This window comes from Trichoderma harzianum (genome assembly GCF_003025095.1).
Source record: "Trichoderma harzianum CBS 226.95 unplaced genomic scaffold M431scaffold_21, whole genome shotgun sequence".
NCBI classification, from domain to species: Eukaryota; Fungi; Ascomycota; class Sordariomycetes; order Hypocreales; family Hypocreaceae; genus Trichoderma; species Trichoderma harzianum.
The window spans coordinates 27984-53611 of record NW_020209269.1 but is presented as its reverse complement, the minus strand read 5'-3'; the positions used below and the strand labels follow the sequence as shown (position 1 = coordinate 53611).

The following is a 25628-nucleotide window of genomic DNA, read 5'->3' as shown; positions in this document are numbered from 1 at the left end:
AATCCCGACGAGGTAACCTGATATGAGTTGAAGCCGGAACAGAACATATTACGCAACATGTTTCATTATTAAAAATTATTAAAGTATTACTAGAGCAAGTAAGCCTTAGAAACAACCTCAGCCAGGAGTGCGCTAGGATCATTATCTGTTGATATAATAACTGTTTCATGACCCCCCAGGTGGAAAGTACACAACGATTGCATATCATAACACATCAAACGACCATAAAACCCGACCTCCCGACTTTACCTTGCCATAGCCAGTTTATTAACCGCTTGTGACGTCTAAGTCTTTTTCTGCTGTAATATTAGTCGTTACAGCCCTAGTCAACTATTGAAGTAAGGAAAATGAACTATCAACGCATGGCAATTGAGAAGGAGGCGCCAGAGGAGGTTGGCTCGGAGATTCGGTACAATCTCTCGGAAAGTGCCATATCAGATCAGACATTAGACTCCTTGGGCATCAATATTCCTTCTTCGACAATTTTTACTTACACGGAACACAAAGGAAGCCACAAGATTCGTTCGCTTATTGCTAATGCCGCCAAGGGTGGCCTCACTGACGACGACATACTGGTTACCGCAGGCGCCTCGATGTTGCTCTTTATTATTCATTCCGCCATGCTTAATCCCAAAGACCACATCACTGTCGCTCGGCCAAACTACGCAGCGAACCTGGAAATCCCGCGATCAATTGGATGCGAGATAACCTTTATAGACCTCGATTTCGAGTCTCAGTATCAGCTGGACATCAACCGTGTCGCAGCTGCGATTCGTCCTGGCGCTACCAAATTGATTAGCGTCTGCTCTCCGAATAATCCTACGGGCACAGTTTTATCAAGTTCGGAAATTCAGTCGCTCGCATCGTTGGCGCGGGCGAACGAGTGCTATCTTCTCGTCGACGAAACCTACGCGGATCTCAACTACGCATTCACCTCTACAGATAGCGGATTCGTCATTGGTTCGGCTGCAAAGCTCGGCGACCATGTTATCAGCGTTTGCTCCATGTCAAAGACCTATGGTGTTCCCGGCATCCGGATTGGCTGGCTTGTCACAACTAACAAAGTTCTACAGGAAACTTTTCTTGCAGCAAAAGAACTTATTAGTATTAGTGGTAGTGTCGTGGACGAACTCATTGCGGAACAAATTTTATCACGACGCACTGAGCTTTTATCCAAGACAATTGCCGACATGACTAGCCGAAGAGAGCACGTCGCAAGCTGGGTGGATCAAGAATCTGAATTTGTAGACTGGGTAGAGCCAGAAGCGGGAGTTATGTGTTTCATCAAAGTCAAGAAGGAGCCCGTGGGAGGGCTTGCGGCATTCTATCAGAGATTGCTCGAGGACCATGGAGTATATGTTGGACGTGGAACTTGGTTCGAGCAAGATGATAATTTTTTTCGCTTAGGTTATGGATGGCCGACATGGGAGGAATTGGATACAGGTTTGAAGGCTATATCTAAGGCTCTTCGTGGTTAGGCTTATTCTTCGTCTCGTCGCGCTTTTTCCCCAAAGGAGGCTTTGTTTCCTGTTCATCTAATGCTCAGACCAAGTATTATTAGGAAACTATCGCTGGTATATGAGTCTACCACCATGCTCTTCAACTGGGTAATTTGAATGTGCCTATATAGATTGGTATTGATCAACTTGGTGGCAATTGTGCTCCCACGGACTCGTAATGTTTGAACAAACTTTCTGCTATACATTTCTCCGCACCTGTCTAAAAGCAGACGTCGAACACTGGTGCTGATAGATCCAACAGGTGGACTGCCTCTTTCTTGTAGGTATCTTAAATACGAAGCCTTTTCCGCAGCGCATGACGATGAAAATGGCGGCAAGGTAAATACTAGCATGAGAAATTAGAATATTGGCTTTTATCACCGGCGCGACTTCGTCAAGCGTAATGGCGGCTGGTACCTTTGGACACGGAAATATAAGATCTAGCCTGGAATCACATATGTGTTATCTGAGCTAAATTTGGTGGATATGAGTCTAGGGTGGGAACTCGGTGAATAAGGGTACCGAGCCACCGCTTCCCGCCGTTTAGAGTTGGCACAAGAGTGTCAAAATACGATCTAGTGTTATTAAATGGAATATGTAATGGGGCGACTAGAAATATTTTACGGTGAAAATGGGAAGACCCATAGATATTTCATGGGATTAGATACGCTGTAGCTCACCCTACCGCCAGCTTCCAAAAGACGTGATGCGCAATTGTAATAGCTGCACGGCCCCATTGAAGTGCCATTCTAATAAAACTGCTTCATGTGCATTAAGATCAATGAGCAGAAGGGAGCAAGAATTCTCTTTGCTTGTTGGCGCAACTAGAGCAAGAAAGATAGAAAAGCCCTAAATCTTGCGCAAGCATCAGCGGCGGGATGTATCTAAACCTACGGAATAGCGTACAAATAGTCGTAGTACCAAGGCGACAGAGAGAAATTGTAATTACGTGGCATTCGCTATTCCGTCTTCTTGGCTGGAGCCGAAAAGATATTTGAGAACTGATGTAGTACCCGTATCTCTCCAAAAATTAGGTATCAGCTGGCTCTGTGAGTTTTTACCATTTCATTAGCGAATGAATCATAAATGCGGACGGACACAACCTACCGCGTCAACGTGGCAGGTCACGTTTTGGGAATCAAACGTCTTGACAGACTGCACTTTCCCATCTTTATAGTTCAATCGGACCTGTTGCGAAGTAGCGCGGGAGGCATCAAGATCGAGGTAATTAAGTGGCTCTATTACAATAGCGGAGTGTGCCGTCGTGAAAACAGTATTCGGAAGATCGCCAGTGTGGGGAGCATGGTGCATTCCGAGATTGAACCAAAGGAGGCTAATCATGTTAGTCATTTTGCGCTTCAAGGCCCGAATCAGTGGTGCGGCGCCTACAGGTCCTCCTGATCCAGAGATTCCCCATCAAAGAACTTGGCAAAGTCAATTATTGGCTCTATAGGATCAAGAATATTATATGGATGCGTAGCTTGTGCTTCCGTATCCTTCTGCTTTGTAACATAGAAGTGATGGTCTGCGAAATTCACGGCGTTCATGGCGTTGGACGAGTTTAAAACTGTGAGAAAGACAGCGTTCGAAGCTGCTACACAATTAGCTCCACTCAGACGCCGCACACATCGTAAATTAGGCCCGCCTACCAGGGGAGAATTTATATCCAGGATATTCCCCCAAAGTATTTCTGGCTTCCTTGTTGACGATAGCATACGTCGCCGCACCATTAGGAGCCCAGTTGATCTTAGTTTCGTTCTCGTTCTGGATAAACGATTTTTGTACCTTCATTGTGTTCCTTTTGGCACCATTCGACCACGGATATCTTATGATTTGTTTCAGCGCCGGCGCCCCAGAAGTCCATGGACATTCTTACTTACTCAGTGGTAACGGGCACAAATTCCACCTTTTGGAGGCTATTCTTCTCACCGAATATGTCAATATCAGCCTTGTAAGTGAGAACATGGTCGTGTATGGAGCCGGAGAGATTGTCATGAATGGTCTAGCCATATTCTTCGTTGTTAGCAGAAAAGCCGCCTAGTATATATCTAGAAGCTCTTACGGAGACTTCTATGCTCCCATCTAGAAAGAAAGTATACGAGAACATGTAGTCATAGTTTGCAATGGTGGAAACAGACCTTACTATAAAAGCGATGTTCTTGGTAATACTGGTGTAATTAGCAGCAGAGTGGCGCTGTATAGGGTATCCCTGGTCAAATTCGAACAAGCCTAGACTTGTCAGCGTGCTCGGAGATGCAGAGATGGCCAAACTCACAAATGGCATTAGGTCGACTGTGGAAGATTTCTCCTTGGCTGTAGATAACATTCAGATAGGTTGAATACGTCGGACAATCGTATCCTAATGCGCCGATCAACTTGGTTGCCATTTGACCCATTGTCTGTCGCTCAAACTCAGCATCAATGAGAGTTACAACACTAGGCCCAACGCCCGGTTTGCTGTCAAAGTAACTGCGATGGTATGTTCTGTAAGCGCTGAAGAGATTCACGACCGCCAGTATCGCCTTACGTTATCCCAGACTGTACCGGGTCATTTCCCCTGTTGGCTGTTAGAGTGAATCTAAGCGTCATTTCGCACTGTCCTAGCCAAACTTACGCGTAGTGAGCCAGCGCTTCCTGCAGGCCCAGCTGACTATGGATGGTTAGAAACGTCCCTTATAATTGCGATTTCCGATTGTAACTGCCAACATACTTCGTAAAGAATTCGTCTGCCTTTATATTGGACATTGAAGAGGCGCAATCCATTATCTCTGTTGTACGATAAGAAGAACGAGAAATCCACTATATCTGTTAAGCTCTGATGTGGACTTGTATCAAAGGGAAATCGCAGTTTCTTGGCACCTACTCCACTTGACATAGTTTTCCTTTGTATCTATAAAGAAGCGGTTTGATCCAGGCATAACGGCCGTGGGTGGAGGGTAATGGTCATATGTCATGGCGGTACCTTGCTTATCCAATCTTGCCCATGGGCCGTCAAAGTTGGCTCCAAGTCCAGTGAAATTACTAGACATTGCGGCGGTCCGGAATGCATTCGTGGTTGGATAGTATATGCCATTGTAATACCATCCAATTAAAGACCACTTCGATGGATCACGCCCCGTTATATCGAGCCCAAAATATAGACCGAGCGGAAGAATTGTCTCTGAGTTGAATAATGAGGTAGGGTTGCTTATGAAACTGGACCATACAATTAACCTGCCATTTTCCTTTGAAGGTGGATATTGTGGCAAAAGGCTAAGCGTATCGTTGAGGGTCTGCTATTGTCAGACGACTTTTCATATCTTTCCTACGCCGTAACCACTCACCCTATCCCATAGAAGCTTTGTGATATCGGCCACAGAAAGCCCCACGTCCTTGGCGAGTTGGAGCACCTCGCTACGATCAGCAAAATCAACAGCCACTTTCCCTTTGCCGGCATTATTGTAGAGAAATTGAAGAGGCTGTACCTGAGTGTTGTTAGTAATGGGGAGCGGGCCAATTACATAGTCTTGAAGGAAGGGATTCGGCGTTGCCCCAAACATCAGAGTTGCCCGGGCATATCGTGGAGGGGGCTTTGTCGTATTCTTGTTTATAAACAGAAGCACGTCGCTCTTTTTTGGAGCTAGAAGCTCCAGGTGAAGGCTGCATATGTAAGAAATTAACAAAGAGTTGAATTTGTTGAAGAAATTGCGTACATTCTATTATCCCAACTGTTCAACATGTAAATACTCTGCTCTCTACATTATGTGGGCTTCTCACCTTCCAGCCCTATCTTCTGTAGTAAGGTTAAGACCGATTGAATGCTGGTGCAAGAGGTCAATAATACCAGCAGCTTCTTTGTCAGCAAATCCACCCCAGATATTCTGATGCGGCGCAGAAACTGATGGTTGCCTTGATTTGCAAACAGGATAAGGCGAGCTCTGCTGATGGTGGGCTTTGACGCGCGACCATGATGTGCTCCACGCATAATAACTGTAGCTGGATATGACGGCTGCTAAATAGACAGAAATAATCAGTCCGAATGTGCGAGAGGCAAACATCTTCATCCTTTTGACTGGTATCGATACTTTTTTGTCCCACAGAACGCCAATTGCTGGAGCCTTGGGGGAGAAAGACTGAAAACAACATGCACGGGATGAGAGACTTTTAAGTGATATATCTCTACGGGGGTCGTATGACGAGTCTGTTTGATGAATGTCTCATTTTCCGACCTTGTGTGACTAGACGAATATCCGTCATCGTTACTTCTTTTCTCCTCAAACAATCGCTTCACCTTTATATCGCGTAATCTCCCAGCCGAGGAGTGTATGCCGCCCATTAAACCGCTGCAAATAGAGTGCCGATGCGAAACTGCAGTTCTTATGGGCGTGATATTATTAAATTCTGATCAGAGCACCAATTTGCCTGTGAATGAGCCGGTGATATGCCTACAGCAAAAGTTGGCTTCCTTATTACCCCACCCCCAGATTGACACCTTGGCAACTTGGCAAATCAGCAACTTGGCGACTTGGCAACTTGGCACCTTGGCACCCGAGATCGTAGGAAAACCACCTTTCATTTGTGCAGATCACATGTGGCGAATACCAGTCCTCTAACCCTACTTGCCTGCTTATCGTCCTATCGCCCAGATATGGATCATGTATCAACTAGCTTACGGAGTGGACGTTGATCATAAAACAAAGATACACGCCACTCCCCGGTGGCGACAACGACGTGATATCTCGCCCTGCTTTCGCCACGTACGGTTCGACTGTGCCACAACGCACAAGAACACAAATGGGAGAGGAGTCGGTTGGTGCGGCTTCCTAAGACGAATCCGCTGTTGCCTCTTTTAATGGAACAAGCAATTTTGATACGGGCGTTGGCTGTTGTGATGGTGGTTATGAGAGCATAACAATCACAAAAAGTGATTATGTTGCTCAGACAAAGAATCACTGTTCTTCAGGCTGTCATGGTCTCAGGATCCAACGCGATCTGGGTGAATAATTTCTGAGCTTCCAAGTGTCACACTGTCGCGAGAGCCCCATTAAAATTTCCGAGCAAATGTCCGCAGTGCAGCAACCAGTATCAATCTCAATCGTCGCCACGTCACAACATCGGCTGATCTTGTTCATAATAAGGCGTGAAGGCTACTCCTACTCTTCGTAACCCCGCGCGTTGTTTTTGGTAGAGACATATTAGGTCAGAATAAAATACAGCTCGCAGTCATCGAGTGAGACACACTTTTACTCCGCACAACGATACTGAAACAGCGGCATCGAGAGGTAACCAATCCTGCATGTCCACCTAACACACAATGGAATAAAACCTTGGATTCTTAGTAAGACATACTCGGAACATAAATAAGCTTGACCCTTTCTCCGAGCAGAACAAAATCAGGACCACCAGTCACAAGCAAACTTGAGAAAAACTCTTATTATAACGTTGCAATATCGAGCACGCCATTTACCTTAAAAAAAAGGTAGACATGGGTACACAATTTTTTAGGAGCTACTCCGTAGGGAACACACCATCAAATCTGCTCAGCAAATGCCTATCGAGGCGTATAGCGAAGCGTAAGAAATCCAGCTGATGTGACTGCTTTCAAGACCCTGGCTCGAGAAGATGCTACGGAACTAGTTAATCCAGCCTACCGTGGCCGCAATCCTACAGGAACGTGGCCACCGTCTCGACCAGGGGGTTAGCTTATTGCGTGACAGACCTTGTTTCCCACCTAGTCCGAGGAAATGTTCCTCTTTTGGGCTAGCCCCAGCTAATCCTAAAAACTCCGTACCTAGTATTGATTACAGGACCCATTAGAAAGGGCCCTCAAAATGCGTTCTAATCATGCGCTTGCAGCTAGTACACATTCATATTATCAGTTATCTCTAGTCCGAGTAGCCTATTGCGCTGCTATCGTTTCGTACGAGTAAGAATATAGTGGCGAATTGGGCTGTGGATAGTAAAAGAGCGGGCTGGACCCCTGTCGGACTTTTATATAAGCTTGCGAGTTATCTTTGCATAGTGCGGGCCAACTATGCCAGGTTTGGTCAAGTCTGCCATGAGGAATCACCCAAAGACGCACACTCCTTCTAGTTTTCCCAGAATCATACAATTACACTTGAATCATAAGTTCTTACTAGCGCAGTTTTGCATGGGGTTCTCCGATACCTTAACATTTTAGTACAAAGCAGCCGATGACCCCAAACCCTTTGTGGATTTCCTCCGCCTTGATTAGGCTGGAGCTCTTACTAGGGCCAACACTTTAATGTTGCTTGACTCGAAAACAAACAGCATCTCGGGAGAAGCGGCACGGGAGCGCTGATTTAGGCAACATGTATGTGCGGAACATTCCAAAGTTCTGCGGGCGATAAGAAAATAGCTCACCTCAATTGTCGCTAGCATTGGAACTTTTTTCAGAACAGGGGTCTAGAATCACGAGGTCCCAGACCAGAACCTGGAGACGTGCTGATTAACTGCAGATAACAATTAACCCATGTATTTGCATGAAGGTATACAAAAGAATAGAATCGCCCGCCAGAATGGCGAGGGTAAATCGAATTGACTGTGATCGCTCTTTTCTTTTCTTTTTTTAGGAGGAAGGAAACAAAAGCAGCCATGGGTATGTGCTATGTGAGATGCTAACATCAACTTCGTGATGACTAACACGAGATCTATCATCTAGCGGACGTTTCGAAGCACGAGACCGCTGTCATCGTACCCAGCGAGAAAGAAGGTCTCGAAGACTCTAACGCCGATTTCAACCACGGGCAGAGTGTCGCCATCCTCAATCAGGATTATGAGGGAAAGCCAACTGAAGAGGAATTCGCTACTCTGCGTCGTGTCCCTGGCAAGATTCCAACAGTCGCTTACCTCCTCTGTGCTGTTGAGTTCTGTGAGAGAGCTTCTTACTATGGTACGCGTACCCGGCTAGTCGTGTTCAGCGGTGGCTTTCAGTACCTGTGAACGGAACACTGACATGTCTATGCTTTCCCTAGGATGTGCCCAGATTTGGACAAACTACATCAACCGACCTTTGCCCAAGGGCGGTAACGGTTATGGTTCCCCTGCACCTGGAAGTCAGGCTACTCAGGGTGCCCTAGGTTTGGGCGAGCAGATTGCCGTAAGACTTCGCCTCTCTCTCATCAACTGCTAATCGTTTGTTGTCTGTCTCGCATACTAATTTGTTTCAAAAACAGAATGCTACTTCACAATCTTTCAGCTTGTTGGCTTACTGCCTTCCCCTTATTGTCGGATATCTTGCCGACACAAGATTTGGTCGCTTCCCAATGATTTTCTGGGGTGTCATCATCTGTGGTGTCGGACACGTCCTCATTGTTGCGGGTGGTGCCAAGACGCTCATCGACAACGGAACTGCCAAGATCCCCTTCTTTATCGGCGTGTACATTCTCGCTATTGGAGCTGGTACGCTGCGCCCCGTATATCTGAACCCGTCCTAATTAAGGCACCTAGCTAATCTTCTTTTCTCACAGCCATGTTCAAACCCAATGTCACACCGCTCCTGCTGGACCAGATGAAATCACATGTACCAAAGGTCAAGACTCTCAAATCTGGTGAACGAGTCATCGAAGACCCTGAACACAGCGCCGAGAGAGTCATGTTGTGGTTCTATCTCCTCATCAACATTGGCGGTTTCATGTCCACAGCGACATCGTACTCGGCAAGATACGTCGGCTGGTGGTTGGCTTTCTTGCTCCCTCTTATCCTCTATCTTCCCCTGCCACTTCTGCTTATCTGGCTTAAGCCCCGTCTCGTTTTGCACAAGCCTGGCGGCTCTGATCTACCAAATGTGTTCCGAGTCATCAAGCACGGTCTGGCAAATGGCGGCATCTTCAGAATTGGCCGCAAGGGATGGTGGGAGAACGCCAGGCCGTCCGTTAGAGCTGAAAAGGGATTGTCGCCCGAAACCCACTACAGCGATCAGTTCGTCGTGGACGTACAGCGAACTATGCAGGCAACCGGAATGTTTTGCTTTTTCCCTGTTCAATTCTGGAATGACAATGGGTACAGTTGCTTTGTTTCTATTCATCACCCTCTTGTGCTGACCTTGCGTGTGTAGTATCGGAAGCTCAGCAAACTTTTTGGGCACTATGCTCACAGGCAACGGTGTCCCTAACGATGTCATTGGCAACTTCAACTCCCTTAGTATCATCGTTCTAGGACCGATCCTCAATGTCAGTCACTCTGTGCCAAGGCTACAGTTTCGTTTTGCCTTTTGCAGTTGTAAATGAGAAATCTGCTAACTAGATCGTTACAGTACGGACTGTACCCGCTTTTGCGCAAGGGAAAGATTCATTATGGCCCTGTTGCTCGCATCACGACTGGCTTCTTCCTCAGTACACTTGCTGGCGTTGGCTATGCTGTGTTGTGTTACAAAGCCTACCAGACCTCTCCCTGCGGTTGGTATGGCTCTTCCGACCCGAGATGTGTGGATAATGGACTGGTCTCGCCCATCTCTCTGTGGTGGGAGGCTATCCCATATGCTCTCGGTGGATTTTCCGAGTTGTTCATTAACGTTCCGGGTACGTTCAACCACTTATCATGTCATGTCTATGTAAATACTAATGCATCTGTATACATATAGCCTACGGTATCGCTTATTCTCGTGCTCCGGCCAACATGAGAGGCTTGGTGTCAGCCATCAACCTCTTCAACACTGGCTTTGCATACATCATCAACCTTGCTACTACAGCTGCGATTGTGGACCCTTTCCTTGTCTGGGATTTCGGTGGTCCTGCTATCGTGGGCGGAGTCGTTACAGTTGGCTTTGTATGTTTTGGAACCCCTCTCGTTTTAAATCAGACCGATACTGACTTCATTTTAGTGGTTCATCTTCCGCCATATTGACAAGGAAGAATTCGTCCTCTCAACGACAAAGACCAGCGAGGCTGAGGGTTCTGAGACTGACGAGCACACTGCGTGATTTCAGTAAGCTCATCGACAAGGCAATATGGCGATAGGCGCCTCGAGGGGGATCTAATCAAAACAAAATCAGCAATGATATCCTTCTAAATTAACTTAAATATACTATTTAATCTTTGTTCATAATCTCGAAGATGGATAATGATGTTTCCTGGCTTTGAATGGTAATTGAACCTAAGTGAGAGGCTGCCACTAGTGTACAATGCGCATGATGAGTCTAAATTAGACCGACTGGAAGAACAAAACAGGTACAGTTGGAGGAGTATCAAAGACGAGATTATAGGTTACAACGTAAATATTACAAAAACAGCAAATGGAAGCATATGAACTAATGTGTTAAGGAGGCCATGGCTGTGATATATACTTGGTTACATTGTTTAATGGATTCATAATATGTTTGACTTCTCATTTGGGATCGTACATGTTTCTTTTGGTTATGTTATACGATGCTTTCTCTGCGATATAACACGGCAGATTACAAAGGCTACAAAGCCTTTGGCCAGAGCTTGTGGTATGAAAAGTATGGAAACGGAATTAGGTAGCTTTGCAAGTATAAGCACATCAATATATCGTTACAGAATCTAGCAAAGAGGCAGGGGCCTGAGTATATCCAGCCACATGGTCATTCAGCTGGGCACATAGCCAATGTAGCCAAGCGGTTTGCAAAAAACCGGAAACCGCAAAATCAACACGCGCAGAAATAATAAGGAGAATACGCTTGCCATTCTAGATGGGTTTAGTGTAGTGGGTATGTGCGGATTGTCTGTTTCTGGATGGTCATTTCTCGACTCCATCTTTTTTACAGAGTCCAGACCCCTTGGTTGCGTTACTGCTTTTCCATCTCGTATAGCATCCATGGATGGGAACAAGAAACATAGTAAAAGAGCTACTACTCTGCCCTTGCGTACTCATGATCAAAACGTCTCATTGCCGAAATTCCATAACAAGTCGGGGTCAGTCTGATACGGCTATCATCCATCAAAGCAGAGTGAGGAAAACAGATTACGATATTAGACGGTATGTACTCTGTACGGGGTAATGATACCTTGCGTATATATATCAGCTTTCAGCGCTATTCAAAGTATTACCTATATAGCAAGAGCGCTGATGTCGGCTGTGCCATAGCGTATTTGAGGTGTGGGTGGCAATAAGCACGTCGCCCTCTCGCAGAGCAGAACAACTCATTGCGGAGAGCACTGACGATCCATGCCCATTTCAGCTTGCCTTTACGTGCATTGCACTACTTGTGTGCTACCATATGTTCAAACAATTGGCTGTCTAATAGCGACGATCGATACGAATTGGTCTATCCCCCCGCAATGGACTTCATTTCTCCATATATATGGGGACCGATGGTCAACGTCGCTCCACAGCTTGCCACGATCTGCTTTACCCCGCTGTTGCGCCCGGGAAAACAGTAAGGTGGTTTGTACACTGCGTCTGGTTGCATCTGCTTTAACCATTGTTGGTATCATATCCTGCAAGCTTAGATGAAATTGTTGCGTTGTGGCTGGCTGAATGATAAGAAAACATGTGTGCAAGGGAGGGGGAATAAACTGCCAGAAAATAACATCCCCAACTTGTAAGCTTATAATAAGAAAGTTGTAAGATGAGTATCTAAAGCCGTGCAGTATAAATAATGAATGGCAAGGAATGCTAAGCTCAGGGAATGCCTATTCTCTATGCCAGATCGAAATCGAAACAGGTAGATGATAATCACAAACATGAAGAAGCTTTTTCGAAAACTCGTCTCTCGTGAAGATGATGGGGAAGACCATACAGCGACAACAGCAGCGAGGACGACAACAACAATTAAGACCACCAAAAAAAAGGATGGCTTCTTTTCAACTTATATGTATTCGAATAAAGAACTAGATAAAGCAATCACCGAAGCGGAAGACAAAATGATGGCAACCTCTCGAGAAGACCCTAGTTTGCCCGAATACAAAGCAGCGCTCGCACAGCTAATGGCACAGAAGTACGCTGAATTATTCAAAGTGCCCGTACACTCTCAACAAGTCCCGGGATTTGTAAATAAAATGGTTGATATGACTCTCGTGCCAAGCATGTTTCGCGAAGCAATCAGTCTCATGGAGGAAGCCGTTTCTACTACAGCCAAGGACAATGTACTCGACCGAGTCAAGTACCTGGGCCAATTGAGTCAGATGTACAACTTACGCCATAATCGAGTTGGGGAGTTATCAGATCTGGAATACGCTATCAAGTATGCGGATCAAGCGATACACGAGGTCCCCGACCTAGACATTTACAAGGGATATGATCGACTACTGAGCGATGTTTCTGACATGCATATGGCCAAATTTGACTATACAGGTCAAATGGATGCTCTCAGAGACGGGATCGACAATGCAGAAAAAGCGCTGTCAATCAGCCGCGGTCGAAACTCTGACCCCGATCCGATTCTGCTTGCCAAGCTTGCTGAAAATTACTTGCTTCGTTTTCATCACGATCAGCGATGGGAAGACCTCGAACAAGCACTGCAGTTAATGAGAGGAGCGGCAGCAGTAGCAGCGACAAGTACTCAAGAAGATCATTCACAACGAGCACGAATTTGCAATGGGCTTGCAGAAGTACTCGCAGAGCGGTATGGACGGCGACCTGAATACATTCATGATGTTAGGGAGGCTGTCACATTGATACAAAACGCAATTGATGCCACTTCGCCAAAAGATGTGGTACGTGTGAACTATTTGCTCAATCTTGCGTATAGACTTCGTGAGCGTTTCGCACTGGACCAGGACATCAAAGACTTGCATGAAGGCATCCAATCCGTGGATGATGCCATCAATTTTGCTCTACTGGGTCACCCCCGCTTTCTAGATATGCTACGATGTCGAGCCAAGTTGTTTGGTAGTCTCTTCCAGGTCACAAGTGATCTACGTCACTATACGAAAGCCGAAGATAGTCTGAGAAAGGCTTTAGATCGCATACCCGATAATCACCCTAATCGGTGCGCTTTCCTCCTAGATAAGGCCGACCTAGTCTTACTCAAAGAACAAGATGGAGGTAGAAGTACGCAGCTCTGGTGGGCTACTGAGATATGTTGCCAGGCCATGAATGATTGCACCAATAGTCCTCCATTGGATCGACTCAAGGCGGCATACAAAGGGGCAAGCCTGTATCTCGAGATGGGTGATTACAGTATGGCTGGTGGACTACTATGTAGGGGGATTGATTTTTTACCACGACTCAACCCACGCTCTCTTAGTAGAGATGACCAGCAGTTCATTCTTAGGCAATTCTCGGCTATGGCGTCTGATGCAGCTGCATGTCTTCTCGAGGTGACAAAACAACCTGCTAGAGCCCTAGCCACACTGGAGAGTGGTCGGGGAGTCATAGCAAGCTTAATGATCAATTCACGGTCTGATGTTTCCGACCTTCAGAATAAGGATAACAGCCTGTTCAACCGGTACATTGAGCTTCGAGATGCCGTGTCGAGGAACATCAATGAGTTTAGCAACGCTACTAATGCAGGAGGAGCCGCTTCAGAAAAAGCTGTGGCCAACGCTTTGTCCAGACGAGTTCAAGATGAACATGATTTACATCTTGTTGAGGAGAAGATTCGGACACTGGATGGTTTCGAAAGATTTCAACTGCCACCAACAGTCGAGAAACTCCAACATGCGGCTATTCACGGTCATATTGTTGTTTTCAACGTTGCGAAGTGGAGAAGCGATGCTATTATTGTCCCTCAACATCCTTCCACTGGTATCCGCTATGTGTCTCTGCCAAGTCTCAAGTACGATGACCTAGAGAGATTCACCCCATGGGTCACAGGGAAGGAGAAAATAGTCTCCGGACCCATCAGCACAAAAGCAGACAGGAATGGAAAAATGCGGGAACTTCTACAATATTTATGGAGGAAAGCTGTCGCCCCGGTTCTAGAGGACCTCGGAATCAATACGAAGCAAGGGTCCACAACCGATGAGCTCCCGCGGATTTGGTGGGTTATGAGTGGAATCATGTCTGTCTTCCCCCTTCATGCAGCAGGCGAGGACTGGGGAGGAGAGTCTTCGTTTGAGAACACAGCGAGCCACGTTATTTCGTCTTACATACCCACAATCAAAGCCTTGCAATACGCTCGCGACAAGAACGTCAGGAATCTATCGGAACGAGGTCAGAGCTTTTTGATCGCTAGTATGCCCGAGACAGAAGGAATGAGGCCTTTAAAAGTCTCAGGAGAAGTCACAGCAGTCCAGCAATGTGCTACCTCTTTTCAAGTTGATAGGATCGTCGCAGTTGATACTCCTTCAAAGGAATTAGTCTTGGAAGAACTCAAGTCAACACGCATAGCACATTTCATTTGCCATGGTGCTCTCGACATCAGCAATCCTTCTGACAGTTGCCTACTCTTCAAACAAGATGATGTCGATGGAAAGGCTGGACGTTTAAGGGTTCGGGATGTCGCAGCCTTATCCATGGAGCATGCGCATATCGCATACCTTTCGGCATGCTCGACAGCAGAGACAGCGGATAAAACACTTGTCGACGAAACAATCCATCTCGCAAGTAGCTTTCAATTAGTTGGCTTTCCGCATGTTATCGGCACTACTTGGGAAGCAAATAATACCGTCGCCGAAAAGATCGCAAGGAATTTTTATACTTTCCTAATCGACCAAGAGCGAGCGTTTCCACAAGATGATGGAAGCGTTGCTTACGCTTTGCACAAGGCTGTAAAAGCTTATTGGAGTCAATCTAAAGGAAGATTTAAACCGAGCGATGATGTTATCGCGTGGGCACCATTCATTCACATTGGCATGTAGCTAGTTGTTCTCTATAAAAGGCCATTAAAGGGGCACACTAACTGAGGATAATGGGAGGACAAGATAAGATTTAGCCATATTCACACAGAAAAAACTTCACCGGGCGCAATTTCTTCGTCTTCATCGTTCTCGTCAACCTCATCATCAAGATTAGCCTCAACCACCTCGTCTTCATCATCCTCGCCTCTATTTTCTGAAGCCATTACCCAACAATTATCCGATTGCATTCTAGCATGTTTGATGTCCCTGCGTAAGAAGAATTTGAAGGTGATCTTCCGATAACAAAATGCAAATATTCGTTCTCCTGGTGCTTTGATAATCTCGGTATCTAGACCACCGCGACCATGTTTTGCGCTAATGCCGGCGTCCAAGTCGATGCCAGGGACTGCGACACCTGTAGTCGCAGTCACAATGTCGTTTACGGGGATCTTAGCGTCAAAGCTCTCCATTCGGGATTCTTGATTAACTCTGCCAATTGTGGCATCTACAACCGTGTAATAGGCAGTGATAAAGTAGAGAGCTTTGGTGCCGTTCTCGATCTCATTTTGAAACCATTCCTTTGCGTCGTCATCGCCGCTACAGATGCGGTTGAATAGAGCCTTTGGTTGTGAGAGTTCGTAAAGTTTGGTCATGCACTTGGAAAGCATGTTCATGTTGACATTCTGGCCTTCGTATGATGCTGAAAGGAGGTTTGTAAGTTGGGCTGAGATTGATGAGTTGTTGCTGGTGAGAAACAGTCGGCCAAGGCTGTCTTGCTCTTGCAGAAGAATATCTGGCCCTCCTATTTTGACTGGGAATTTGGTGCTGGAGAATGCATCTTGATGCGGCTGGCGAATATTGGGGACAATGCTTCCAAGGTGGACGGCGTCACGCCTTGGTGCCACAGCAGGTATGAAGAATTTTTTCGCCATGACTCAACAGTTGATGTAGGAATAAAAAGGGAATGAACCACAGTGATGCTAGAGTGGTGGGTAGGAAGGCGATGACAATACTATCTAACAGCGGTAAGGTTTAACTTATTCCAGACTCACATTCGTTATTCTGGGAATGTAAGTTATTTCATTGGTCTACAGAAGGATACTAGACACTTAATCAATCATTTGCTATATGAGGTATTGAGATGTTGAGGCAATTATTCACACACCTGAATACTTGGCTATTCACGTCGAAGGCTCTATGCCTCGTGCAACCCCGCACTTATGATCCCTGCCTTCAGCTGCCTCATTCTTGGAACTTACACTATTTCGGTAGATGTCTCAGCCCGCCAAGCGTTACTCACGACTGAATCTTCTAACCAGTATTTGTCATGTCTCCTCCTACTCAGCCAGTAGCTGCTGTCTTTGGCGGAACGCGAATAGGCAATAGAGAGCTATTCATGCCCCATACCCAGCTCGAGACATTCTTAACAACGCTAGCTCAACATCACGTTACCAAAATTGACACAGCACAGGCGTACGGAAATTCTGAAGTTACACTTGGCAGAATCCAGGCGGGCAGCAGATTTCTCATTGACACAAAATGGAGCCCTTCTTCATGGACCGAATCCAGCACACCGTGGGCCACCAGTGAGCGCATTATACGCTCCGCCGAGGAAAGCATCTACAAGTTAGCAGTTGACCAAGTAAGTAGAACCCTTGCCAGCCTTCCATACAAAGTCATCTTTCTTATGCACACACAATATCAAGGACTTTATTACGATACTTTACCTATATTCTGCTGCTGCTGATGCTAATTTCATCCAATTATTGCCAAAAAGATTGACATCTTTTACCTTCATAGGCCAGACCCAATGACACCAATTTCCGAAACCCTTGCGGCGGTAAATACTATTCACAAGCGTGGCGTTTTCCGCCGATTTGGGCTATCAGGCTTCCCTGCCACTGAGATTGAAGCTATATACAATCACTGCGCTGATCACAGCTATCCCCTCCCCATCGTTTACCAGGGCAGCTACAATCCATTGAATAGGCATAAAGAAACTGCCCTACTTTCGACCTTGCGCAGACTGGACATCTCCTTCTATGCGTACGGTACTTCAGCTGGAGGATTTCTCGGCAAAAGTGTGGCGCAAGCAAAAGAACTGGCCAACAATAGTACCTATGTCTTAGCAACCTGTTGGCCATATTTGCGCGATGCCAATTTTTTGGAGATACTAGCACAATGGAATACTATTGCAGCAATCGAAAGAGTGAGCCCAGCTGAGCTGGCGTATCGCTGGGTGGGTGGCGTACCACTCAGCATTACGCTCAGACAACGGCGATGCATTTATCATTGGTGCTAGTAGCCCTGAACAACTAGACGAAACACTCAGTGGCATTGAGAAGGGTCCACTCAGCGACAATGGATGTGTTCCTATTCATGAAATATGGGAAAAAATAAAAGGAGAATGAGTTGCCAGAGAGCATATAGCTTAGTTTAGGATTATTACAATCAAAGACTTGGAAAGAAAGCTAGCATATTCAGTCACCATGTTAAACATCATGTTAAGAGTGAACATGGAATATTAGGAAGAGGGCGCAGCAAGTCTATCCGTATGTGGTCCATGCCATAATTGAGATTATTTACACCGAACCCAAGAAAAGTCTTCTATTCTCTACTGACTAAAAACGTCTTCTTTGCTTATCTTCGATAGTGGCAATATATATGGTATACTTAGAGAAGTGTCCTCTGGCGTGGAAATACGCCACCGTCAGACACGTGGAAACGACATTCACTATAACATCATAGTTTCTAGGTCTCACTCGCTAAACTGGAGTCAATCACTTAGAGTCTGGGATAACAAATAAATGCGTACAAGACGTTTGCCCAGGTTCCGGTGGGCCGGGAACAGGTATGGCAGTATTGTTCCATTCTTCGAATTATTTACCTGGTCTTTAGAACACTAGGATTGGGTACACTTAATTCGTCCAACTATTTCAAGCTCGACATGGGAAGGGAGGAATGCTCTCCAGGAGACGATATGTCGCTCGCTGCGCGTTACGTACATGGATTGTGCATGGAATATAAAGAGCATGGCCAAGAAAATCTGGTGCGCTCCGTAGGGTGTATGCATAATGATATCAGAGTGCAAGATGGGTGATTTCTTTGGCGGTTTCAGCATATCTTTTCCACAAGAATTGCTGAGGGGCTAGTAGCCTAAGATGTCCATCAGAATTGAGCAATCAGTAGAGAAGTATGGCAAGAGAGTGGTAGATGAAGTGGAAGTTTATGTTATTTAAGGTGACCGAATCACATTCAGGCCGATACCATAACGCCTCCAGAAGACTCGTTATCTTCGAGTCGACTGCGTCTTCGATAGTCTGGAAGCTGCCTTGCTGCAGCTGCGGTAGCGGCGACAATATGAAACTTGTAAAAATCTTCGACAGGAGGCAGAATTATTAGAAGGAAATTGTTGAATGAGTCAGGGTGGATTTCAGAATGAACGACTGACTCATAGAAGTCACGATATGATCAATATTTAACATGGAGATTTTCTTCTCCCAATACATGCCCATGAATTGGCGGGAGATTTGCGAATCACGTAGCTGAATCGCAGCAGGCCGTCCAATACAAAGGCTCTAGAGCTGATCACAGATGAATGCGCCCAGAAAACACGACGTCTGATTTCAATGCGCATTGTGTTCTCTGTTGTCCATTTGCAATCTATGTGGATTCCCAGCTCGTAAATCATGCGGATATCGTGGCTTGTGTAGAGCCAACCTTTTGATGTTGGGCCCAGAGCATTGGACGTCCATCCAAGCAACAAAAATCCACGTTCCTATGGGCATTCGCCAAATGTTCCCCAACGGCCGCCATTACCGCAAGTATCACAAACGCTATACCTTGCTACGAGTGGTTGCTATGACTAGCCCATCTTTCTGGGTCAGAATGGAAAAATTCTGACGGGTGACACCCCGTGGCTGACAAATGTTCTTACCAATAGACGCATTGACAGCAACGAAACTGTCAGAAACCTCCTAATTAACACCTAGCCGAATGCTCAGGGGCAATGAATGAGATTATTAACAATACGGTCTGAATGTGATTAGTGTCATAGGTCATAAATTCGGGTAGAAAAAATTGGTAGTACGAGATGCGCTGCAGCGTCTATAAAAGCAGCAACCAGCAGTATGGTGGTCCATGCAGAACTTTGGTATTACTGTCATCACCTTTTTACTCTGTTTGATCCATCGACAATGACGACGCCATTAAATATCCTTATTCTAGGCGGCGTTGGGGCTCAAAACTCCCATGTCGCCAAAGAACTTGCTGTCGCCGGCCACAAAGTACGTATCCTTACTCGCGATACACAGAAAAGGGGGGCCAGGGAGCTGGCTGCTTGGCCAGGCATCGAAATCGTCCAGGGTGACACATATGACGAGGAAACCCTGGAAGCTGCTCTCAAGGGTATCCAGTCGGTATATGTGAACACAAACGGTTTTGCTATCGGCGAACGGAGTGAAATATACTGGAGCATTCGTATCTACGAGATTGCATATTGGGCAGGAGTGAAGCATTTCGTTTATAGCACACTTCCATACGTGTCCAGGAGAAGCGGGTTTAATCCCAAATTTCGTGTTCCCTTCGTTGATGGCAAGGCTAAGTTTGCGGGTAAATTTTCCATGATGAAAACGCATGTATCCATGGCTAACATGTATGATCTGGTATAGAGTATCTCAAGTCCCAGCCGACGAATCCCATGAACTGGAGCTTAATAGAGAGTGGCCCATACGCTGAGGATAACTTGTACCGCCGGCCTCCTACTTATGACGAAAGAACAGGGGAGTGGGTTTGGAGAATTTACCTTGGCGAAGGTGGGTGTTACCCACTCGTAGATTTGCCAGACTTTGCTTGGTTTGCTCGATATATACATGAGCACCCAGAAGAGTTTCGGGGTGACCTTCTAAGCGTGGGAATAAAGCACACTTCCGGAAAAGAACTGGCTGAGGCTCTCACAGCGACCACAGGCAAGCCATCTCGATATGTGCCGTTAACTAAAGAGGAATTCCTTCAGGATGCGCCACCTATAAAAATTGGCGCGGCTCATTCGCCGGGTTATGATGATCCCACGCTATGGACAGCCCAGCAGATGTTTCTTCACTGGTCCACGGTCTGGATAGACAGTGTCGGCAACACAGGTTTGTGGACAAGAGATTACGAGCGCCTCGACAAACTAAAGCCGGATCGTATCAAGACCGTTGCAGAGTGGATGAAATCGGTGGGCTATGATCCTGAGAAGCCGAAACATTTGGTTAATACGGGTATGACAGTTGCTGGAGTCGGCGAGGTATTTTTGTGGGGTGAAGATGGTTCTGAACAGGACAAGGACTAAATCAATACTAGCCCACGCTTAGCTGGGCATTGTATGCGAGAGAAATTACAAAATATTACGTAGAAAACTTATTCTGCTGTTATTGGCAAACCTTTGCTGTAGTCGCCTGGATATAGCAAGCTGCCCGAAGTGATAACCACGGCACCACAACATGCGATCAAATCGTCCATGGATGGGCACACAAGCCATAAGGCCGATAGTTTGGTTATAGCCCAGGGCATTGCCGCCCCATTCAGAAATGGTACGAGTTGGCGGAGTAGGTCTACTTTGTCTGTAATCAAGGATGAATCAGCCTCCACCACGTAATACATATAGGGTATCTCGTGCCATGATCGCATTTAGTGATACGGCAACAATTGGGTGGATTGCCATCGTGGTCTCGCTATCGGATTCTAGGCTAAGTCTTAGCGATTTCTATTCCAAATTACTCCCTGTCTCTCTGTAGCGGTAGTCGCAGTCGAAAACCTCGCAGTAATCCTATCGGAGACAGATGGTATTCATCATAACGTGCCTCGTCGCTAAGTATCTAATTTGCCAGCACAGATAATTTTCAGTGGACTAAAATTCTTCCCAGCTAAAGTTCCTCCGTCCAACTAGAACATATTGAATTTCCGCATAGACAGGAATACGCACAGCATGGTACATCATGAACCACCTTTGCGACTTGACTATGCATTTTTACTATCTGATGACTGCTTGATCTTATCATGAATCCTTGACTGACTGCAGGGTGGAGGCCTATGCTCCTTCAAGAGCCCCTTGACGACCACATTTCTGTAAAGAAAGTAGGACAGGAGACCGCCCAAACCAAAGTCTTCGAGCCCATCATTCAGCTCAAGGTATTGAAATAGACCCAGCCACAGCCCCCGAGATAAGCAAACTTGTAGTTGAGAGCAAGTTGCAGATAATACCGCCCATTCTGACGGTGAGGGTGGTGTAATATCGAGAGGTGGTGGCACGCGCCCAGCAGGACTCCGCTCTTAAATTCTGGAGTAGTGAGAGCAGCCTGTATCTGTTTTCTCTTCTAAATCGATAACATGTAGTTCATTAATTAAGCTTGCTTGGATGTTTGATTACTAAAATTCCTCGGAAATTGTCATAGGAGCACCTAATTCAGCTCTGTGTTCATGCTGCTATATCAATTTATGTAGAATTCGGTCTCTAGTACATGATGGAAAAGCGAAAGGCTGCTGTTTAATATATACTTAGAAAAGAATTAATACGGAAAAGCATCATGCACTTCGTTTGAAAGTACTTAGTAATTTGTAATTACCTACAAGAGCCTCAATTGCATGATATAGAAGGGTCTTGCTTTTTAATTAACTGGCTTGCGTATCTTACGTGAGCTGTACTGTAGGAATACGCTGAACGCTGCCAGGCGTATACGCACAACGCTGTCGGCGATTACGCTAAACGCAATATACCGAACACGCACTGAATACGGTGATGAAAGCCAACGAACAAAAAAAAGCGGTTTGCGGCATCAGAACGAGTATAAGAAGGGAGTCTTGCCACCAAAGATCATATCTGATTAGCACAGAGAAAGCATTCGACATTCATACGATCTCAATTGTAAACTCACTGCAAAACAACGCACGCAATGGGCGGCATTCTCCCTCTCGTTTCATTTGGGGCTCTGGTTCTTGCTTCTACCACAGCGAGCACCCCTACCGGCTCCGCTACGACCACAACCACCAAGCTATGCGTCCAACTCCAGATTCCAGTCCATGTGGTGGCCACCAACTACCACTATGACCAACCCCGTGTTGATAGCAGTATTGACGCCATAGACTGGACCGTGAATGTTACTACGTGGAGCAGTTCCAACTTCACTGAACGTATTACTGAGCGCGTGGATGTTAACAAAACATTCAATATCGGTGCGCAACTGTGCGTGCCGTCCCGGAAGACCAGTAAAGCAGGCATTTTGCAAATCGCAACCCCTGGGCTTGGGTTTGGCAAAGAGTTAGCAACGAATCTTATGACGAAAACCAACTATGGAAGCCCGCTGATGAATCCTTGATCTAGATACTTCGACGTAAAGGTTGATCCACAGCAGTACTCCTACGTTGATGCCGCTATCAACAAGGGTTACTCCGTCCTTTCTTACGACCGACTCGGCACCGGTGCATCTGAGAAGCCAGATGCTTATGATGACGTTCAGATTCCAGTGGAAATTGAAATCTTGGCAGGCCTGACTAAAATCGCCCGCGGTGGAAAGCTATTGAGTTCCTCCAATGCATCGTCAGCCATCAGCAACGCAAGCGCCAAGTTCGACTTCGTACCTACCAAAATTGTCCATATCGGCCACTCGTTCGGCTCATATATTAACTCGCTCATGCTTATCAACTACCCCGATATCATTGATGGCGCTATTTTTACAGGCCTTTACCCTAACAGCATAGAAGCCACCAACCCGCTCAACGTCTTGAATTACAATCACGCATTCGCTAAAGAGAGCGATCCCGTCCGTTTTGCCAAATATGGCTCGGGTTATTTCGTTTTGGATAATGAGGAAACTCTCCAGAAGCTATTTTTCCAAAAGGCCACTCTGGACCCAGCTTTGCTTACTTATGCCGACAGCATAAAGCAGCCCGAGGCCATAGGCGAGTACTCATCCGAAGATGACAACCCGCTCGCACCCGCACCCAATTACAAAGGCCCGTTAATGGTAAGTATAGAGCAGAATCGTACTTTGGCTGTCTCCAAAACGTTTAGATAGTACCAAGACGACTAACTCTTTTTCTCTTACAGTTTTTTGTTGGCGAGTTTGATAATTTCATCTGTAATGGCAATTGCAGCGGTATCTACAGCGAAGCCTTTGCTCGCCAGATTTATCCAGGCGTGGGTGTAGACGACCTTACCTATTACCTGCAGCCAAATACAGGTCATGCCTCAATGTTGTCGACAAATGCTTCCGCTGGCTATGAGGTTATGCTAGGGTTCTTGGATTCTCGAGGGTTGTAATTAAGTAACACTATTTATTTACATACCTACTCAAGTAGCCTACAGACTGCTTTATTTTATTAGTCTGTGTGATAGCTACTATATATATATATACATATATTTGTCTCAACTCAATTTTTCTTTTTTGAACTACTCAAAGACAACTTATTTTAAGATACCTATTTCTCTTTGATAGTAACCTTTAAGCAGCTACTTCATTAGCTGTTTTCATGGTTTCTTGATACCTTTGCTTAGCTTGGTGTTACAATAGCTATAGTAGGTAGCTATGCCAATAAAGGGCTTACAAAGTCCTATAGCTTAGAACAGACCAACTAGCTTCAACTGCTCGATAGTCTGATTGCTATTCTTTTGTCAAAATATACTAGTGACATCCCTGGCATCAAGGAGTTGGAGGTATGTCGCTGGATTGAATAGCGTTAATAAAATGTTAAACAGGAAGTAAAGACGTTTATTTACCTGCAGCCTTCCAATGATGACTATTGACTCTTAGACTCTGCTTAATGTCATGAATTGCGTTTTTAGCGTCCTCCGAGTCTGACTTTTGTAAAATTTGGGAATAAACGATGGCAGAGCGATAGAACGCGTCGTGGCAAAATGGGGATATGTCATCATTTCCACTTAGCCCTGTTCGAAGAATGTGATGTGAGAGGATCAGCATATCTGCCGCCGTAGTTACTTGAACTTCCATTACGGCATTCGTCTCCACCGGGGACTTGTGCCGATTAATCCAAGCTATTTCTTGGTTAAGAATGAGTCGTGCGCTATAAACATTAATGCTTAATCAATAAAATAGGATCTCTCTGATGCAATACCTATGGCATATCGTGGTAGGACAGCAGACTTCTATACCTCGTTTTGCACCCTCCTGTAGCGTAACCTTTGTCAAGGCGGCAATTGTGCTATCGAGTATTTATACTTCATGCTCAAGGATACGATGATCACTTGCTTGAGGACCAGTATATCTGAGCACCTTCCCCAGCAAATACGCTGCTTGAACTGTCAGGCAGAATCGACCCATAGCCTCTGTGGGAGGAGAAGAAATGACAAGTGGAGGGCTGGGAGGTGGATACTACGTCGATGTTAGTAAACCTGCGAGACGCGAGAAATTGATGGCATGAGATCAGTCTTCAAGAGCGCATACCCCCATTTCCCAGAGCTTGTCATCCATTGGTAGCACGCTCGTGTTACTCGGCTCTTTGATCAATAGAGCTCGTTCCGGGCAACCGACGTTCAAGTATCTATGTCACCGTCAGCAGGTATCTCCTTGCAAATTTCCCACGTCTTGAATACCGATCTAGAAGAATAATAGTCCACCATGTCCTTCTCTCCTCCTCCGAACCATCCGGTTTAGATGAGCAGAAGGAATCAATTGTTCGATCGATGCCGAGTGCAATGCCATATCTGGCGCAGTAACCGACTGTTAAATAGGCTGAGGGATAGATAGCTTGCCCGAGTTCATATATCGCAACGAGAACAAGTGCTTGTAGCGTTCTGAATGTCAAGCTACCACTTAATTCTACCTCCAAAAGAGCTCTCTTGAGGCTACAGTAGGTAGCAGAAGTCGCATCGGCATCGGGCTCTGTTGTGATGAGCTTTATAGCAGCTATGAGAAGAACGTTTTCACAGCGCCGTTCACCGAGAGGATTTAAAATCCTTTCCAGGAAATTCCTTCTACATATAAACGGTGCCCATGGGTAATTGTAACGAAAGAAGGCCTCGGTGAATTTCCTCACAGTGGCCACATCCTCGACGAGAGACACTAAGTCAGGGCTGATGGGTAGATTTGCGTCTGGTAAACTACCCACAGACCGCCAGAACAATGCTGAGTCGGTGAAATATACGGCAGGGAACCCATTTTTGTCCGGTTGGCCTTTGGCGGTGGTGATCGACGGAGCTCCGTTCGGAGATTTAGGTGAGATTCCTAGAACCGAGCTGTTCCTCGTGTTCTTATACACGCAGACACGATCGTATCTAGCCGGTGAAATAGTGTGCTATGTTAGCAACTCTGCGTGACGGAGCCACCCACCGCTGACAGAGTGAACACTGGGGTTGGCGCCTATCGCATTTCTTTTTCTGGTGCCGACATGTGGAGCAGGAGTACCGCGATAGTCGGCCAGACTGTGTACGTTTGTCATCCATTATCACCAT

At 46.0% G+C, this 25628-nt stretch overlaps 10 protein-coding genes across 10 annotated transcripts; 6 read left to right on the top strand and 4 right to left on the bottom strand.

Moving 5' to 3' along the window:
* Positions 1-347: 347 nt before the first annotated feature.
* M431DRAFT_98646 (hypothetical protein) lies at positions 348-1478 on the top strand (the record flags this gene model as incomplete). The annotated part of the gene is made up of 1 exon (XM_024925069.1): positions 348-1478. One exon carries the CDS (start codon positions 348-350, stop codon positions 1476-1478), a length of 1131 nt encoding a protein of 376 aa, XP_024768614.1.
* A 966-nt stretch (positions 1479-2444) lies between these two features.
* M431DRAFT_487107 (hypothetical protein) lies at positions 2445-5735 on the bottom strand (the record flags this gene model as incomplete). Its single annotated transcript, XM_024916453.1, has 15 exons — positions 2445-2546; positions 2607-2832; positions 2889-3066; positions 3149-3324; positions 3380-3501; positions 3562-3728; positions 3775-3968; positions 4027-4056; positions 4114-4149; positions 4210-4267; positions 4363-4771; positions 4823-5138; positions 5192-5206; positions 5256-5679; positions 5708-5735. 15 exons carry the CDS (start codon positions 5733-5735, stop codon positions 2445-2447), a joined length of 2481 nt encoding a protein of 826 aa, XP_024768613.1.
* A 2252-nt stretch (positions 5736-7987) lies between these two features.
* M431DRAFT_319506 (hypothetical protein) lies at positions 7988-10530 on the top strand. The gene is made up of 9 exons (XM_024914290.1): positions 7988-8097; positions 8161-8391; positions 8474-8598; positions 8675-8900; positions 8969-9500; positions 9556-9670; positions 9754-10018; positions 10081-10265; positions 10321-10530. The coding sequence occupies exons 1-9, from the start codon at positions 8094-8096 to the stop codon at positions 10417-10419; spliced, it is 1782 nt and encodes a 593-aa protein (XP_024768612.1). The 5' UTR covers positions 7988-8093; the 3' UTR covers positions 10420-10530.
* A 1465-nt stretch (positions 10531-11995) lies between these two features.
* On the top strand, positions 11996-15242 carry M431DRAFT_319490 (hypothetical protein). Its single transcript, XM_024914289.1, has 2 exons — positions 11996-12000; positions 12050-15242. The coding sequence occupies exon 2, from the start codon at positions 12128-12130 to the stop codon at positions 15200-15202; it is 3075 nt and encodes a 1024-aa protein (XP_024768611.1). The 5' UTR covers positions 11996-12000; positions 12050-12127; the 3' UTR covers positions 15203-15242.
* M431DRAFT_513245 (hypothetical protein) lies at positions 15158-16240 on the bottom strand. Its single transcript, XM_024919982.1, has one exon. It carries the CDS (start codon positions 16111-16113, stop codon positions 15283-15285), a length of 831 nt encoding a protein of 276 aa, XP_024768610.1. The 5' UTR covers positions 16114-16240; the 3' UTR covers positions 15158-15282.
* A 217-nt stretch (positions 16241-16457) lies between these two features.
* On the top strand, positions 16458-17666 carry M431DRAFT_513244 (hypothetical protein). The gene is made up of 2 exons (XM_024919981.1): positions 16458-16823; positions 16959-17666. The coding sequence occupies exons 1-2, from the start codon at positions 16509-16511 to the stop codon at positions 17481-17483; spliced, it is 840 nt and encodes a 279-aa protein (XP_024768609.1). The 5' UTR covers positions 16458-16508; the 3' UTR covers positions 17484-17666.
* A 1711-nt stretch (positions 17667-19377) lies between these two features.
* On the top strand, positions 19378-20513 carry M431DRAFT_98468 (hypothetical protein; the record flags this gene model as incomplete). Its single annotated transcript, XM_024925051.1, has 2 exons — positions 19378-19792; positions 19852-20513. 2 exons carry the CDS (start codon positions 19378-19380, stop codon positions 20511-20513), a joined length of 1077 nt encoding a protein of 358 aa, XP_024768608.1.
* Positions 20514-22113: 1600 nt separating this feature from the next.
* Positions 22114-23480, top strand: M431DRAFT_98599 (hypothetical protein; the record flags this gene model as incomplete). The annotated part of the gene is made up of 3 exons (XM_024925064.1): positions 22114-22478; positions 22542-23184; positions 23268-23480. The coding sequence occupies 3 exons, from the start codon at positions 22114-22116 to the stop codon at positions 23478-23480; spliced, it is 1221 nt and encodes a 406-aa protein (XP_024768607.1).
* A 351-nt stretch (positions 23481-23831) lies between these two features.
* Positions 23832-24168, bottom strand: M431DRAFT_500594 (hypothetical protein; the record flags this gene model as incomplete). Its single annotated transcript, XM_024917932.1, has 2 exons — positions 23832-23881; positions 23937-24168. 2 exons carry the CDS (start codon positions 24166-24168, stop codon positions 23832-23834), a joined length of 282 nt encoding a protein of 93 aa, XP_024768606.1.
* Positions 24169-24390: 222 nt separating this feature from the next.
* On the bottom strand, positions 24391-25628 carry M431DRAFT_500592 (hypothetical protein; the record flags this gene model as incomplete). Its single annotated transcript, XM_024917931.1, has 4 exons — positions 24391-24549; positions 24622-24718; positions 24771-25451; positions 25507-25628. 4 exons carry the CDS (start codon positions 25626-25628, stop codon positions 24391-24393), a joined length of 1059 nt encoding a protein of 352 aa, XP_024768605.1.

Bases quoted from the DNA above. Each gene is read 5' to 3' on its own strand.
- M431DRAFT_319506 (XM_024914290.1), top strand. The intron at 8,901-8,968 runs GTACGCTGCGCC...CTTTTCTCACAG, and splicing joins CATTCTCGCTATTGGAGCTG to CCATGTTCAAACCCAATGTC. The intron at 10,266-10,320 runs GTATGTTTTGGA...ACTTCATTTTAG, and splicing joins GAGTCGTTACAGTTGGCTTT to TGGTTCATCTTCCGCCATAT.
- M431DRAFT_319490 (XM_024914289.1), top strand. From the start codon at position 12,128: ATGATAATCACAAACATGAAGAAGCTTTTTCGAAAACTCGTCTCTCGT.
- M431DRAFT_513245 (XM_024919982.1), bottom strand. From the start codon at position 16,113: ATGGCGAAAAAATTCTTCATACCTGCTGTGGCACCAAGGCGTGACGCC.
- M431DRAFT_513244 (XM_024919981.1), top strand. From the start codon at position 16,509: ATGTCTCCTCCTACTCAGCCAGTAGCTGCTGTCTTTGGCGGAACGCGA. The intron at 16,824-16,958 runs GTAAGTAGAACC...ATTGCCAAAAAG, and splicing joins ACAAGTTAGCAGTTGACCAA to ATTGACATCTTTTACCTTCA.